Here is a 16501-nt window from a genome sequence, read left to right as displayed (position 1 = left end):
AGGAAATAACAACAAATTAAATGCCACATGCCACAGAAATCATTTTTGGTAACTAGGTCTGCTTCATTTTCACTGTAAGCATATAAGATTGTTAAAATCAATAAATAAATAGTGGAGAATAAACAATCAATTTCTTTACCTGTAGTCCAGTTAGCCATTAAAAAATAGCTGGAGTTGTAATTATGTGTTTCATTAATTTATTTCTATTTGTGGGTAATAAGACTACTGGCAATAAAGATACTGTAGAGAATATAAGAATCATTAACGATCACAGTCTAGCAATCTGGTATTTATACTCTTGAAAAGCCAACTAGAAATAAAATTATTGTAACATGAAAACAAAGAAATGGCAAATCTCATCAAGCAATTTAAAAGATACAAATTAAACTGAGTATTATAATTCTATTGTGCTAAGAACTATCTTATAACCTGGGGTGAAGACTTTAATTACTAATTTGATTCAAAACAAGAAAAAAGTTCTGTTTTCCTTAACTGAGAACTTCTGATACTCACTGGAGTTTAATTTCTTAGCTAATTATGCCCCCTCTAGGTTCTTCTGTAATTCACACTTTCACTAGTCATTAACCTACCAGGATTGCCAAACTGAATGCAGTTTTCCAGTGTTGTAATAAATTGAGGGTCGCTGAGTTTGATTATATGCAAATTATTCGCTTTTTCCATGTTCTTTATCCATTTATTTGCTTGACCCTGAGGATCTATAATCAGAGGCCATCTTCTTGCATTACTGAAGGGAGAAATACAAACTTTCAAAATTTAAATGTAAGCTCTTCAAATGTTTATCTCAAAGTACTAAAAGCAATTTATTCCCTTTTGTCAGTAAAACAAAATTGTGTCAGTATGAAATCATAGTAGGCACGTGCTCAGGTATAATCCTTGATGAATTTAAGAGGAGACAGATGAATCTTGAAGTTCTTTGTTTACAAAAAATAATTTTCCTCTCTCAAAGGAAGTACTTAGAATAAGACTTCATACTTCCTAGAAAGTTTAAGCACATTTAATTTTTTAACACTTTCAAAATAAAAAGATTGCTAAATTTTGAAATTTTTAACACCTTTAATACAGTCTTATGCATCAGTAAGCATTTTCAAGGGAAAACTAATGGAATTTTCCACTAAAGACACATTTTAGAGTTAGTATAAAAGGAAATATATAATCAGATTCAAAGGTCTCTACCTTTTAATCTCTAATCCTTAAAGATCAATGAACATGAAAAACTTCTGGATTTTAATTTTGGCAGACTTAGTAACTACTTCACAGATTTTTTTACAGTATTCTCTACTACATGTAGTTACATTACCAAGATATCTAAGACTAGTTACACATTTTAATGGTCAATTACAGTTACAGCAACAATCACCTAAATTAGAAGCCATCTAAGCAGGCAGAAGCGAGAATTACCAAATAAATAGTCCTAAAAATCTGCATCAAGGGTCCCAGTCAGATCTCAGTTGGTTAGGAGATATAATATAGTCTACTACTGGAAGGAAAAAAACACCAATACCTTTTTGCCCAGATTCAGCATAAAAAAGAAATATATCAGACTACTTCTATGGCCTCTATCATTATTACAAGTTAGCTTATGCACAATGGCACTGGCAAATTATTTATCATTAATAATTTTTTTAAAATTGAACCTCTCTCTCTTGAAAAATTCTGATTCACAAATAAAACCTGCAATGTAAACATGTCTGCATCTGTATTATTTTCCTTAAAAATATTCAAATGAAATGCATGCAATTAAGTAAAACACAATTGAATTTTTGTCTGATTCTCACGTATACCTTTTCTTAGAAAGAGTGTGTCCTGAGTTGAGTGAGTGATGGGGTTTTTTTGGTGGCAGGGGAGGGGGCTATCGGGGCGGCCATCTGTGAGAAGCTTCTCAAAGCTCCCCCAGCTCCAAGTCAGCTCCACTTCTGTTTGGGAAATTGAGCCAATCAGCTGCGCCTCTGCGATAACGTATTTAAGAAGGGACGTGGTGACGTGCAGTCGGACTTGTGAGGGAGTTGCTGCAGCTGCATGAACACCAAGGTCAGTGGAGAAACAGAGGAAGAAAGGAGTGGGGAAGTGTGCCGGAGCAGAGACCCCCCTGTATCCTGTGGTGAGACGGCACAGCTGCCCCCCCCTGCCACCGATGAAGATCTACAGTGGAGCAGACACTGATTTATGGCCTGTGGCTTCCACCTGGTTATCAAGGTGCTGTGCCCAAAGAAGGCTGGGGTCTTGTGGGAAAAGGTAGCCCCGCTGCTGTAATTCAGTGCTGGGAGGATTGCAGCATGCGGGGGAGTCCCACACCAGAGCAGCTCGGGAAGGGCTGCAGCCGTGGGAGGGAATCCAGTCGGAGAATGTTAGTGACCCACGACAGAGCAGTGTGGGGAACGCTGCGGCCCGTGTGAGGAACTCATGTCGGAGAAAGTTTGTGGAGGACTGTCTCCTGTGAGAGGGGGACCACGATGGAGCAGGGGGAAGAAGTTCCAGGATCTCCCCCCACTGAAGGTGGAGAAAGCAGCAGCACTGACTGCACCCCCCTAGTCCCTGCCCCTGCGCCACTGGGGGAGGAGGTAGAGATATCGGGAGCAGAGCTGAGCCCGGGAAGAAGGGAGGGGTGGGGGGAAGGTGTTCTCAAGATGTGGCAATGCTTCTCACTGTCTTACTCTGTTACGTGTTGTCAGTGTCTGTAATAAATGTATGTTCTTTTTTTCCTTCCCCTAACGAGTCTGCCTTTTGCTCGTGCCCATAAAGGGTGATTTTTCCCCATCCCAGTCCCATCTCAAACCCCAAGCCTGGCTCTCTGTCCCTTCTTACTGCTGGAAAAGAAGGGAGAGTGGCTGCGTGGTGGTTGGCTGTCGACCAGGCTCAAACCACGACAGAGTGATGTTTTAAGCAAGGTTTCCATAAATTGTCAACAAAGTGATAAGCCTTGAGTCAGAAAAAGGAACAGAGCAAGTAGGTGTAGACACAGTGTAAGTTCTAAAAGACAATGCTCAGACAAACTTAGTTCAATGAAATCCAAGCTCTTGCAGGCTTTTTAGTATCAAAATTGTCAGGCAAAAGTGTGTAATAGATTACAAACCTTGATCTTCTTCTGAGAGTAATTTTAAAACAGGTAAAGCACAGTTTAAGAGAGAAAAATCGTCTGTATTCTCTGTTACAATTTCTATTCCATAAACTTATTAAGGACTAAGTGTAATTGTAAGGCCTATTTATACATGTGTAAATACAAAAAAACACAGTAACGTTCATGTGACCCTTAATCCAAGGATTCAGCTATCACTCAGGTGCAGGTCTGTGAAGCACAGCTGTGTGACTATTATCATTACTGAAAAAATATATTTTTTTAAAGCTGTGAGAGACTAGATAAACAAAACTATGTACAGAATAAAAAGTGAAAACAAAGCTGAAAATTAAGTTGGTTGCTTGGGAATAGTAACTCACAAGAAGTTACGGAACTTTGGAAAGAAGGAAAAAAACAGAGACTGGTTTTTATTTTTTTGGCAACAGATGTCAGATCTGGCAGCTCAGCATGATCAAGAACCAGTCCTTTCCAAGATGCAACAGAGGCCAACATTTCCCCACTTCAGTGTCAGCCTTCTGTCTAGCACAAACAAATAAAGTGTACTTGATGCACTTATGAGCAAACTGATGTTTAGTAGTTAGTCCTAACTGTCATGTATATGTGTTAGTGAAAACATAATTTCTGTAATCAGAAATCGTGAGTAATCCTGCTTGCAGAATTTCTGTACAGTAAAACGTGACCAAATAAAATGTGATCCCTTAGAAGAAAGAATATATATGGAGGTAGGGAGAACAAGCACCTTAGTTCTTTGGACTGAAAATGGAGATTGTGGAAGCAAGATAGCAGAAATTCAGGAGCAAAAGTTTTGGAAGAGAAAGGGTACCATGTGTGGCAGTAACCTGAGATTATACATGGGATGCTACAGAGGTTCCTTCTGTGTTATGGATCACAAATTGGTCTCGGGAGCAACTATTCACCAGCTGAAGGAGTATGGCTTTCTTCCCCTTCATAGAATGACTTAGGAAAACAGGTCATCTGGAAGGGACCTTGTCCAGCAGAGCCACAAAGAAAGCTTTCACAGGTAGAATGTATTGCAAGATTCAGGAAATTCACTTGTAATCCACCAGGACAGTGTGCTATCTAATCAGACATTAAGAAAGTTAAAACATGGGCTTTGTAAAGTTACAAGTATTGTAAATAATTTGATAAACACAGATCACAGTAGGTCTAGAGAAGCAAACAGGAGATCTGAAATCTGAACATCTGTCAGATGAGGCAGTAGCATCAGCAGCATTAGAAGACAATCTCCCAACAGGTAACAGTGTTCACCAATGGGTCCAAAGTGTGCTGAAAGAATTGCTGAGCTCCAAAATTGCTAGGTGGTTCAGTTTCTCATGAGAACCCAAAGGATATATAGACAGGTGATTTTAAGACTGAGATGATACAAGGTGATACAGCAATTGCAAACTGGAAACTGAACATGGTAAACTTGCACATTATGCACATTCTAAACCAGACAGTATTTATGTAAGTTGTTCATGATAATTTTGCTCGTTCTTATTTTAAAACAGGAGTTAAGATTTGAGAGAACCTCAGCCAAAACTGGCAGTATGTATTTCTTTCCCTAATTACTTCAATGTTTCATTCATATATCATTTTCAGCATATCCCATTTCAGACTGTGTAACAGACATGATATGCTTAAGACTGAATAACTAAAGATTGGTTCTCTAATAATAGCCAAACACATATAGCTTTCATCAATGATAAAATCTTTCTTCATTGATGGGAATGCATAAGCAGTCACAGTATATGCTTGCAAATTATCCTTGAATATCTCTCTAATTCTGCTTTTTTAAAACTCTGTTGTTACAAAAAGCTTAAGTTGCATTTTACAGGGATCCTGGGATCCTAACATAAAATTAATCTTGCCATAAATTCACAACTACAGGCATATTATATATCATCAATTTGAGGTAGATTTCATCTCACATTTAAAAATTAAAAGCTATCATTATTTAGTTTTAATATGCTAATCATCTTTGCATTAATTCAAAGAGAATTTTGATCAAAGGTTTATAAAAATTGAGTCCTAGGATGTACTGTAGAATTGTTGAATTCATTAACATTTGTCAACTGTTTAGCCTGAGTGTTTGAATTATTAATACAGTAATTACTTTAAATAAAAGTTACATATACAATAGTAATCCCAGCATATCTACTCTAACTTCAATATGTAGTTTTGCTTCCAGAAGTACAGTGAATGCCAATTTTTAAAGTCAAATGAAAGTATATTAAGGTTCTTTAGCTACTGCATTATTTTTGTCTTATCTATTTCATTTTGCTCTTTGTCACCTATCTGGTTGCCAAAGCTCAAGTTATATCCACACATCTATGCTTCCAAAGGTTAACCCTATGATATACAATTTCAGTTGTGTGTGAAAACCTAACATTCACTCTACAGTAAAACAAGTATTCATTCACCAGTGCTACACAACATTAGACTCCTCAGTGAGAACAATTCTCACATAAGCAGTATCAAAAGTTAAAGATTTATATCAGTAAGTTTCTGCAGTAGCATACGGTAAAAAAGATGCAAAAATGTTAGGTACTTGTTATCATAGGCTTGACAACCATTAACCTGGCTATGGAAAAGAATTATAAGATTTATTTATTCATTAGACAGAAAAGAGAACCAACAGACGTGAAGTAAATGTGTAGCAATCACAAGCAGAAAAGCAGTTAAAGCAACACTGTTCCACACAATGCAGCTTCAGCTGTGTTAAGAAAAAAACCTAAAACCTAACAGTCAGTAGCAATGCTACTGGACAGAGCCAAGAGGTTCTTGTTTATGGTCATGACAGACATAAATCCAAATGAAAATTATAACTGCTTATGCATGGTCACAAAACTTAGCCTATTGCAAACAATTAGCTCTGTATTTAACAGACCTGTCAGTGTCGTATGTATCTCAGTCATCAGTAGACATATTAATCTACGCCTAATCACTAGTGAGCTGTAGGTATTTCTAGATTATAGTCAAAACACTAACATAGTCAGTTCCCATGTTATATGTTGTCATACAAATGACTCGTATTTGCACTGATTGTGACACTGATATATACCAGATAGACTCAGCCCAAACGCAATTCTGGTGGCTGATATGAGACACAGATGTGCATGTGTTAGAACACGTAAGAATGTAGAATCATCTTAAAAGTCAAAGGCAATAATGTTAGATTTAGAGTTCACAGAATCCGTATTTTCTTTCTGTGAGGAATTTTGAGATTTCAGAATTTGTTCCACTTTCCAAATAAAAATAAGAATATCTTTAAATAAGCAGAATTTTAAATCAACGTATCATCAGATAAAGTCAAAGTATTTTATTTAGAGGTAGCTTAAGATAATTACAAAAGGGAAAAATTAAAATAAAAAGGGAGTTTCAAAATGAAAAATAAATCCTTATTTCCTTTTCAGAACATTCTTCAACTTCTGATAAAACTATTGTCACACTAACTACATTTCAATCGGAAGCTGCAATTGCAACTGCCAAGCTTTTAATCATAAATAGTATTTAGTAAATTCCAGTACTGTGAAGATGTAATCAAGTTTCTGCTATGAATTAACGTTCTAATAAGTTTGTTTTGATTTGGTTTTTTTTTTTTTGTGTTTTTTTTTTTTTTTTTTTTTTTTTTTCCTAAATTGTTTGAGGACTGGACTGGGTGAAAAGATGACTGTGGTGCCCCATTCATAATGCCTACTAGGGAGTTCCTTACACTAACCCCAAAACCAAAGCTCTTTTAGCTTTTGTCTAGGAATACACCAGGCTGTTCTGATCCAGAAGGGATCCTGGAAACGACTAGTCTGTGTGAAGTGTTGATAGGCAGGGGAATGGGGCCCTGGAGAAAACAGATTCCAAACTGTCAGTACAGATACACTTTTCACCTTTCATCAAATACCTAAAACTATCACATGGATGAGGAAGACCCATATCTAACTCCCAACTGCCTGATGTGAAGTGAAAGCATGCTTTCAGAAGTGACTGCAGGAAAGGCCTATGTCACCTTTTTTTGTTGAAGAAGTTTAGAAATACATAGAAAAAAAGGCAAGAAACAGAGGAAGAAACTGGAAAGATCGTATGGTTGGGATTATACTCTGTAAGAAAGAAGACAAGTAATTGTCTCCATTCTAGCTTTTTATACCTTTCTTACTGCCTTCAGCAGAAGATATACATGGGCCTTTTTTCTTGCTTTATTACTGTGCCTTAGCAAAATAAAGATTCAGCTCATCGGTGTACAAACCAACACTTCCAAAATGTCAGGGCTTTACACACTAAATATGTTACAAGCAAGGATGTTAAAATCTCCTACCAGTTGGCAACATAAACTGAGAAACCGCTTACAGAGAAGTAATGAAGACATTATTTATAGTACTTCAAGTGCCAGCTTATGGAGAAAGTGTGTGACCCTCATAGAAAGATTAGAAAAGTAATCTTCAGTACCTCTGCAGAAACACCTCTCCGTAGCAACTAATGCCGGCATATTTCTTTAATTTTAAAGAGCTTTAGCTTTTTAAAGGAGAATTACTTCCATATCTAGTGATTATACTACAAGAATAGTATTCAAAATTCTACTCCTGAAGCATTTCAGGATGTTTTAAACTGAACCCAGTGTGCAGCATGTTTGTAAAAAAAAAAAAGGGGTGGGGGGAGAGGAGGGGAAGATATTATTATAGTAATCCATAGGAATTAGAAAGAAAAGCAGTGAATTCACTAATTTAAAAACTTTACATTACGAAGTTAAAAAGTATTATTAATATTTCTTATAAACTTAAACATTACAGTCATTTTATAACTTTAGATGTTAAACTGGATATACAGTAGAAAATTGTCTATAAAAATAATTACTGAAAAGCATGTTGTAAGAAGCTATTTAATGAAAATTATTAATTGTAACTTTTTTTTTTTACTTACGAGATGATGATGGCATTATCAATAGAAAACATGTCAGACGGTAGTCCAGCAATATTCCAAGCTCTGATCTGCACTGGTTCTCCCAGGGTATTTGTTAAGGAAAAATCATCAGAACAAGGAATATCTTTATTTTTACATAACAATGCCCACTCTTTAGTTTGCATCTAGGTAAAAATAAAACAAATATTAACTGAAGTTCTAGTCCATTCACAAAACTTTCAAACTATTAAAAAAAATATATATTTTTTTCAACCCATTTCCCGTAACAGTTGCTACATACAGTATCACTTGACCTTCAAATGAAAAGAAATTAATCCTTCTGTATAAAACGTCTAAAAATTTCTCTTAAAATGCCAAAACCAGGACAGCCTGTGATTTCTATATATGGAATATAAGTTTATTTGGTCAGAGCCTTGGTATGTTTACTATAAAATGAGCGTAGAACAAATGCACATATTCTAACTAAGAAAAAAATTTAAAACTTCATTACTTAACTCTCAGGACACACATAATGAGCACTTAATAGGACTTAACCAAACCTAACAACTTCACAGTCATTTAGAGCTGCTTTTCACTATTCTCTGTATCATCTAACTAACTACAGTTGTGTAAAATATATATGTTTGTATGGTGCGTAATATCAATGAAGACACACACCTTTAAGTATGTAAACCAAAAAGTGTATTCCACTAGGAAGAATGCTTCTAAAGAATGAAAATGTATAGAAATATCATGTAGGCCCAATCTTGTATGAAAGCTAAGTATAAGGTCAAAGAAATATGTAGCATTCTGAACTAATATTTAGCTGGCAAAGCCTCAAGCAACAGAACTCAAAAATGCAGTGTTAAAGGAAATGGTCTAAGGGCTAGAGGCATTCACAGAGGTGGTGAATGAAGGATTCATCAACTTGCATAAAACAAAGTTGATATGCCAAAAGATATCGTAACATTTTCTCTTATGAAAACTGCAGGGGTGGGAAAAGAGCAGCAGATGAAATGAAGAACTGCATGATAGTATTTATGCTATCCAACAATTTCGGATAGAGATACCTAACTAATATACGTTTGTGCAATCAGGAGAGTAAGAATAAGCAACCAGGAATCCATACCTCCTGTTGCACAGAGAAACTACGCAGTCAGGGAGAATGAAATTAGACTAAACTTTTCAGATGAAGCCACTATGTATTAATTTTTATTGAATAATCATGCAGATGTCTCTGCCTTTTATGAATATCATCTGCACCTGTATCTACATTTGCCTGGAATACAGTTCAGCACTCCTTAAGATGTTTCACCAAAAGTACTCCTACCTATCCAGTCACAATATTATACACAATGCAAGTTGTAAGCATATAAGAGAACAGTCTCTAAAATATATATGTATATATGTAATTCAAAAATGTAAAAACTGCTATTTATTTACTCTATAAATACTCGCACCATAAACTCTCATTCTATAAAGTCTCAAAATAGTAATATCACAACATGGACATTATGAAGAAAATAACTGTTGGAAAGAACAGTAAAAAAATTTTCTAACGAAAAATGGACAAAGGAAATACACTGAAGGAAAAATAGAAATAAGGATTATATCCAAATTCTATTTCAAATGAGAAACACTGTTTTGTTTTGGTTTTTTTTTCATCAATTTTTAGCAAATTTTGATACCCTGGACCTGATTTTCAAAAGAAATGGACATTAATTTCTTCAGATTAATTCAGTGGCAGGTTTTGGTGTTCAAAAACTTTCGAAGTCAGGGTAGTTTTGACATCCAAAATTTGTTATGTCTAAAATCAGCTGCCATGTCAAATTTTTTTGTATTCAGACATTCCATTTATTTCACTAAGAGTTACAGGCACAAATCTGCTATATTATTGAGCTACTGTATCTTTTGTCTCTTTTTGTACAGAATTACTCTACTTTCAGAATTTGCTTGATTATGCTATTGCTGCAATAGGAGCTAAATCTCTTTTCTTTGGAGAATTTAGCTGTTGAATTAAATAGGAGTATCCAGAGCCATGAGGTATAATAACTGGCAATTGCTTTAGAGAAGCAACCAAAGGACTCCATGCTTTACACAGCAAGAAGTGCTTAACAGTAGAATGAAGGAAGAATTTCCCTCAAGAGTCTTATAAACAAAACTCAACATCCTACAATACAGTTTCGGTTCCACTTAAGAATTCTATTAAAACATAACTTTAAAATATAAACTTTGTATTAGAATAAAAATTAAAGTTAGATTATTACAAAACATGAGGACAAAAATCAATGTATGTATTACGTGTCTGTAGCTGGATGTAAAGGCTCCCAGGTAAGCTACAATTCCCGATGAAATAAGTATATCTCCAGTCAAATTGATGTACTGCCTTCCCAGCTCCAAGGCAGTCTCATGCCAGCGAGTTTTCTCACCCCCAAGGCCACCAATTAATTGTTCTGCTCGGTCTAGTTTTTTGCTGCATAAATCAACCTCAGAATAAAAAAAAATGCTGATTATATTACTCAATCACTTTAAAGACATTTTACAAATATTAAAAGCATTCAAGGATTATTTTCCTGTGAGGATGTTTTCCTAAGTAACTTCATCGAACAGAAAGAAAGCACCGTCTTATTATAATGAAAATGTTTAAAGAACAATCTCTGTACCTGCACAGTAAAATCTATTCAGTTACATTTTCATCAAAATAAAGGAAGACCACCAGTATAAAACATGCAATTCAAAATAGCTCTGTATACGATATGGAAAATATTCATAGTCAAGGAAATGATCTACATGTCATAAGAGAAAGAAAAACACTTTAAAGAGATTGCATTATTTTCTGCAAAGCAACATCCTTATGAATACATAATCTGCATTTCTGCTGTCATTTTTTAACTAAGCCATCTTTCCAGGCATGTTTATAATCTAACAAAAAAAAATATAGTTTAACAGAAATATGATCCAGCTCTGTTAGAATTCTTTACTATCTAGCAGAGACACATTTCAGCCATGGGATAGGAGGAAAATTATGCCAACTCTTGCTGCTATTACCATCTTCTCTCTCTTCTAGTAACCATAGTAGACAATTTACACCGCAGTAACAAATTGCCTGTGTAGTAAACCATATCAGGATGCAGAAGAAACACACAAAGAACTGGCTTTAACTACAGAAAAGAATTAAGACTCCATTTCCAGTACTATTTTTGTAAAAAAAGTTTAAGATGATGTACTGCAAATCTCTAAAAAAAAAATACTGTCCTTAAATGATACCTATTTCAGTACACATAACAGTTATTTATCAGTCAGGAACAGAATTTACCAAAAACATTCTCAAAATTGCATTAGCACAGAATGCATAAATAAACTTTAAACACTTTAAATGCACTGACTTTCAAATTAATAGATGAATCAAACCTAATACAATCACTGAAAATTTATCTCCTCACAAGAAAGCAGATACAAGTGAGGATGTAAGAGAGGGATATCAGTTGGTAAATTCACAACATCTACATTTTCTATTACTTTAAATGATTTATTCCCCAAGCTTTGCCCAATTATAACTTCAGGACCATTACACCAAAATAAAAAGATGGGTATCTAAAAAGTACAACTTGTTCAACATATTAACAGCTAGGAGGAAAAATGCCATTTGACAAAGAATCAGATTTTAAATAACTTTTCTGGCTATCAGTAGAACAATAATTAATCTTTTGCATCATATACCTGATTTTCCAAGTCAGCCTTCTCCCTTTTCTTGGATTCCAGTGTCTGCCGGAGTACTGCCAATTTATCTTGAACTTCCTTCAGATCTGCTTGTTTCTTTCTTAGATCATCCATAGCAATCTTTAATTCTCCTTCAGCTTGATTCAACTTTAGCTTTTTAGGTGCAACATTTTTTGTCACTCTAAATAAAAGTCAAAGAATAAAAATCTGAAAGATATACCCTCATTTCAGGGTTACTATTAAAAAAATTAACATAGTAAAGATGAAGGGAAACCTCAGCAACTCAGTAGCTCATGTAATACTCCATTTCATAATTTGATGATATCTGAAGACAACTGGTTTCTACTTAATCACTTCTGTGCTGATACTGACTTATGCAGTTTCTGCAAATTTTTCTGTAATAACAGGTAATGATTAAAAGCAAAAAGGGTCATGCTTCCAAATTGTGTCCCATGTGATCACAATTTGTGCCATTAGAAACACACAAATAATCATATATATTAAGTAACACTCACAGACACTGTACACACATATACAGCCAACTGTGTACACAAAATGAAAAAAAAATTAACAGATTTTCACATCCAAGGATCTATTTTCCAGTTTTGGGGATTTCAGTCTTCTCCACAGATATTTTTGTGACAAGAATATTGAAAGTAACATGTAACTGAAAACATACTGTTTATCTTTCCAAAAATATTCTACACCCATACTGGTTTAAGTCGCAAATCTCCTTCGAAGTCCATCTTTTTAGTTAATTTTCTAACAATAATAGTTGTTCTGAAACTGAGAACTCTACCAAGTATGCATTTACTAATCTTTCAGTCAAGTAACAAAATGAAGCCATGCATTACCTACCATGACTCAACTTTCAAACTGCAAGTTGACCTTAGTCACCCAATGACGATTTACTGTTAAGTGTGAGTTCCAGATGTTTCAAATCAGGAAATACAAAAATAAGCATACTTTTTCAGTGCATCCAATACAATGTGTAAAAAAATATCCTTTAGGCTTGATATGACTACCAGCAACTTCCAAAGACATTTCAGTAATGTCTCTATTTTGTGCAGCACTCTAAAAGGAAGCTAACTTAACAGACTGTTGCTCCCGTGCCTTATCAGAAAAATTCAGAACTGAAAATCAGGCTCTACACCTTAACATCAGGTATCTTACATGAATGAATCTTTATGACTGCTTTTTTTCACAAATTTCCAACTAGTAAGAAGTAATTTCACATCTCTTGGTGTTAAAATAAACAGATTTAGTTAATCAGATTTATTTTAACTTTTTAAATTATTTTTATACATACTTACGTATCATAAAACTCCATGGCTATGACCCATTTGCACAGACCCTCTGCTGCTGTGGAAGCATTTCGAACCTTGTCCGGTACAAATTCAGGATTTGTAAGATACTGTTTTCTTATGATAGCCATGTAAGCTGGGGGAATGTTATCCTTGTCATAGTCATGAAGAGACTGAAGAAATCTTATGTCACCCAGAAGTCTCTTAGCAGGACCCCAGAAATCCTCAATTTTTTTTCCAGAACCGGTTGGATCCGGAATCCTCTCTGCTTTGATGCCTTTCAGGATGCATATAGCTTCCATTACAAGCTTAACACCTGCAGGAGGACTCTTCATGGACTTAACCACTGTAATATCCTTAAAATGATAATTAAAAAAACACATTTAGACCTATGAACATAGGTGGATTACTTAATCTATTACAATAGAAATAATAACCCTTTTTATGTCAAGAAAATATTTTTCCATATACATCTGCTATTCTCATACTTGATAATTTTAAATACACTTTGATCTCATGTTCATAGCAGAAGCTTGCATAGTCCAGACGTATATATCTCAGTTTCTTTTTGCAAAATTTATTTAATTTTTTTCCACTCTTTCCAGCCCTTTCTTCAAGGTACTATGCAGATTAAACTAACCTTGACGTCTAAAGAAAAATATCTGAAAACTAGTCAACAAACACTTTAGAGGAGACAAAAATTTCTTCTGTAATTCATTTTTAATTGTACTTTTTCTGCTCCAAATTCAGTAGCAGGCACTTCACCTCAGTTAGGGAGCTAAGATGTTCCAGTGTTATGCTGTATCCTTCAGTTCAGGCTCTAACACAAGACTTCCAAGTTTACAGGACCACATTAGCAATGGATTAGCAGATTTAAGGTAACAAGTTAAAAGCTGCCTTCAACCCAGAACTAAAGATCTATGTTCTCCAAGTACAGAAAATAAATCAATTATCATTCCAGTCAGTTAATAAACTCCCAGAGTGGGCTGAATGAGGGAAGAGGCAACTGAAAGGAAAAAAAAAACATTGGGTAAGAAGTACTGATACTATAAGAAATAGCAGGAAATTAATAAGCAAAGTTTTAACTGCAAATATAGAATAACAATGAAACACTTCCACATATATATGTACAACTAATTAAGGAAGAGGTCTGTAAACTGAAGATTTATGGAGAATAATCTCTCTTACTCTTCCCAAATAATAACTCTGCATAGAAATTCAAATATTCTAGGAGCTTTTCTCAGAATACACATTCCAAAAAATTAAAGGATTTCTAGATTTTCATGCTTATTTTGCCAATTAGTGTTACATTTTGAGAGCTTGCCCATGGTTTCTCTGAGGTATAAAGCCTTGACAACCTGGATAGAAAGAGATTCCCTTTGAGTTCTGGGAAAGTTCATTTGTGCCATAAAAAACAGTGAACTGCTAAGACTGGATTTAAAACAAAACAACAAAAAAAAATATAATTCTTTCCTTGAAACTATGAAATAGAGTTCCCAGATCTACAAGCCTTTTTTTTTTTTTAAAAAAAAAAAAAAAAGCGCCCCACCAAAATCCAAACAACCAAAAACTGCAACCACTTAAGTGTTCAGGAGAGGGAAACAAGAGCAAGTAAAAAAAGCCAGGGAATTTCAATAAGGGAAGCAGAAAACTAGCTGATGGGATCTCCAGAGAAGTCCTGGGAGAGGAAGAACAATAAAATTTAGCCAGCCATTCCAGGAAAAAAATTAAGGACAAATACAAATTAACTTAATAAAACCAAGGGTTGTAAAAAGAGGAGGAGATTATTTTAAAGGCTAGACTCGAATTCAGCTGCAATTAAAAGCAATATGAAGTATAACAAGACAAATTCTATAAACACAGTAATAGTAAGAAAAGGAAGCAAAGTGCTGGCTAGGTACTTAGTGAAAAGGGTGAGATATGAGTAAATGACATATAGTGTCAAAACGTCAGACGCTCTTTGCATCGGACACCTCTAAAAGATTAACTGTGAGCAGGTGACTAGCACAATTGTTAACACTGTCACAATACAGCAAAGATTTGACCAAGGTCTCACTGGTCTGGACCTATGTAATATTTTCATTACTGAAATGAAGGATGGAAAATACAATATATTTATTAAATTTCCAACCAACAGAAAGTTGAGAGTAAACGCAAATCACTGAAGTAGAGAACAGGAAAAAATTACCTTGATAAATTGCAGAAATGGAAAAGTATAGTAAAACTAGCACAAAAAAAAAAAAAAAGAAAAAGAAAAAAAGAACAGGAAATCAATGATTATATAATAGTGATTTTCAGAAAATGATACAGCTATTAGCATGAATGACAAACTACATGTATCACTACCCCCCCTCTACTCTACACAGCATTCAGCAAAACTACAGCTGAAATACCGTATTTAGTTTTAGGCATTGCACTTCAAGTGAACGCATGGAGAAGGTACAGAAAGAATAACCAGGAAAGCTAATTTGATTTGTGAGAAAAGACTAAAAGAATAGTGATTACTTAGCTTACAGAAAAGAAAACTGGAAGTGGTGAGATCAACGAGTACAGTCTTTAACTGCATAAAAGATAAAGAGCCACATCCACAGGGTGCAGGACAGAAAACAAGGTTAAGTTGTAATGAGTAAGATTAATAGTAAGCAATGAAGAAAATCTTAAATAAATGTGTAAAGTGGAACAGATTAGTAGTGGAAGAAGATGCCTTACAGATGTCCCTTCCTAGTTGTAAATTTCAGTGTATTTGTATGTGTATTGCTACAACACTTAGATGTCAACAGCAAAATAACACTTGAAATTGTTATACTTTTTCTAATCCTTGTTGAACAACAAGCCACACAAGGTACACAATTCTTTTGACTTTAGATACTCATTTCAGCACTACAAAGTTACATGTAGATCTGTTTCTTTGAACAAAGCACTTAATCTGCACATTCATGTACATGGATTTACAAGCACAATTTGCAATGTGTGCCCTGCTCTGCTTTCCATCACTAGTGGCCAGGGTGAAGGGTGAATCAAAAACAAGAGTCCTGTACATGTACTTAAGCTTTCCTACACACAGATTTTGTGTGTGTGTGTTCATCATGCTATTTGACTATATTTCGAGGGAGAAAACCTGTGGGTTTTTGTTTTTTTTTTTTTTTTTTTCATCTGGAAGTTCCTACTACATTTTTTTTAACTCCTGTATTATACTACTCCCTTCTTGGAGACACTAAGCATTGACAGCAGCTAAAGTATTACTCCATTAGCCTTCAAAGCCTCATTCTTGTTATTCACAAGTATAACGCAATTGCCTTGAAGTGACTAAGTAGCCATCTACTATTTTCACAAAGCATGACAATGATTTGATAATGCCACAATCTAAAATTTTTGATACCAACAGTTGTAGATAACCACCTGCATTCTGTCTAAGGTTTCCTTGCAAGTTTTTAAAAATCCTGTTTTCAGCAACAATGGCTGGAGTATATAGTCCATCCTCCCTCTTACAATC

At 34.9% G+C, this 16501-nt stretch overlaps 1 protein-coding gene across 1 annotated transcript in view; it reads right to left on the bottom strand.

Annotated features, from left to right (window-relative positions):
* DNAH7 (dynein axonemal heavy chain 7) overlaps positions 1-16501 on the bottom strand; it is a 119956-nt gene that overhangs the window by 28267 nt on the left and 75188 nt on the right. Inside the window, 5 exon segments of the mRNA XM_042808455.1 lie at positions 591-745; positions 8006-8169; positions 10286-10471; positions 11705-11885; positions 13018-13364. Of these exon segments, the coding sequence (XP_042664389.1) occupies positions 591-745; positions 8006-8169; positions 10286-10471; positions 11705-11885; positions 13018-13364 (1033 nt within the window).

This window comes from Tyto alba, unplaced genomic scaffold (assembly GCF_018691265.1).
Source record: "Tyto alba isolate M040663 unplaced genomic scaffold, T.alba_DEE_v4.0 Super-Scaffold_7, whole genome shotgun sequence".
Taxonomy (NCBI): Eukaryota; Metazoa; Chordata; class Aves; order Strigiformes; family Tytonidae; genus Tyto; species Tyto alba.
This window is presented reverse-complemented; position numbering and strand designations above follow the sequence as displayed.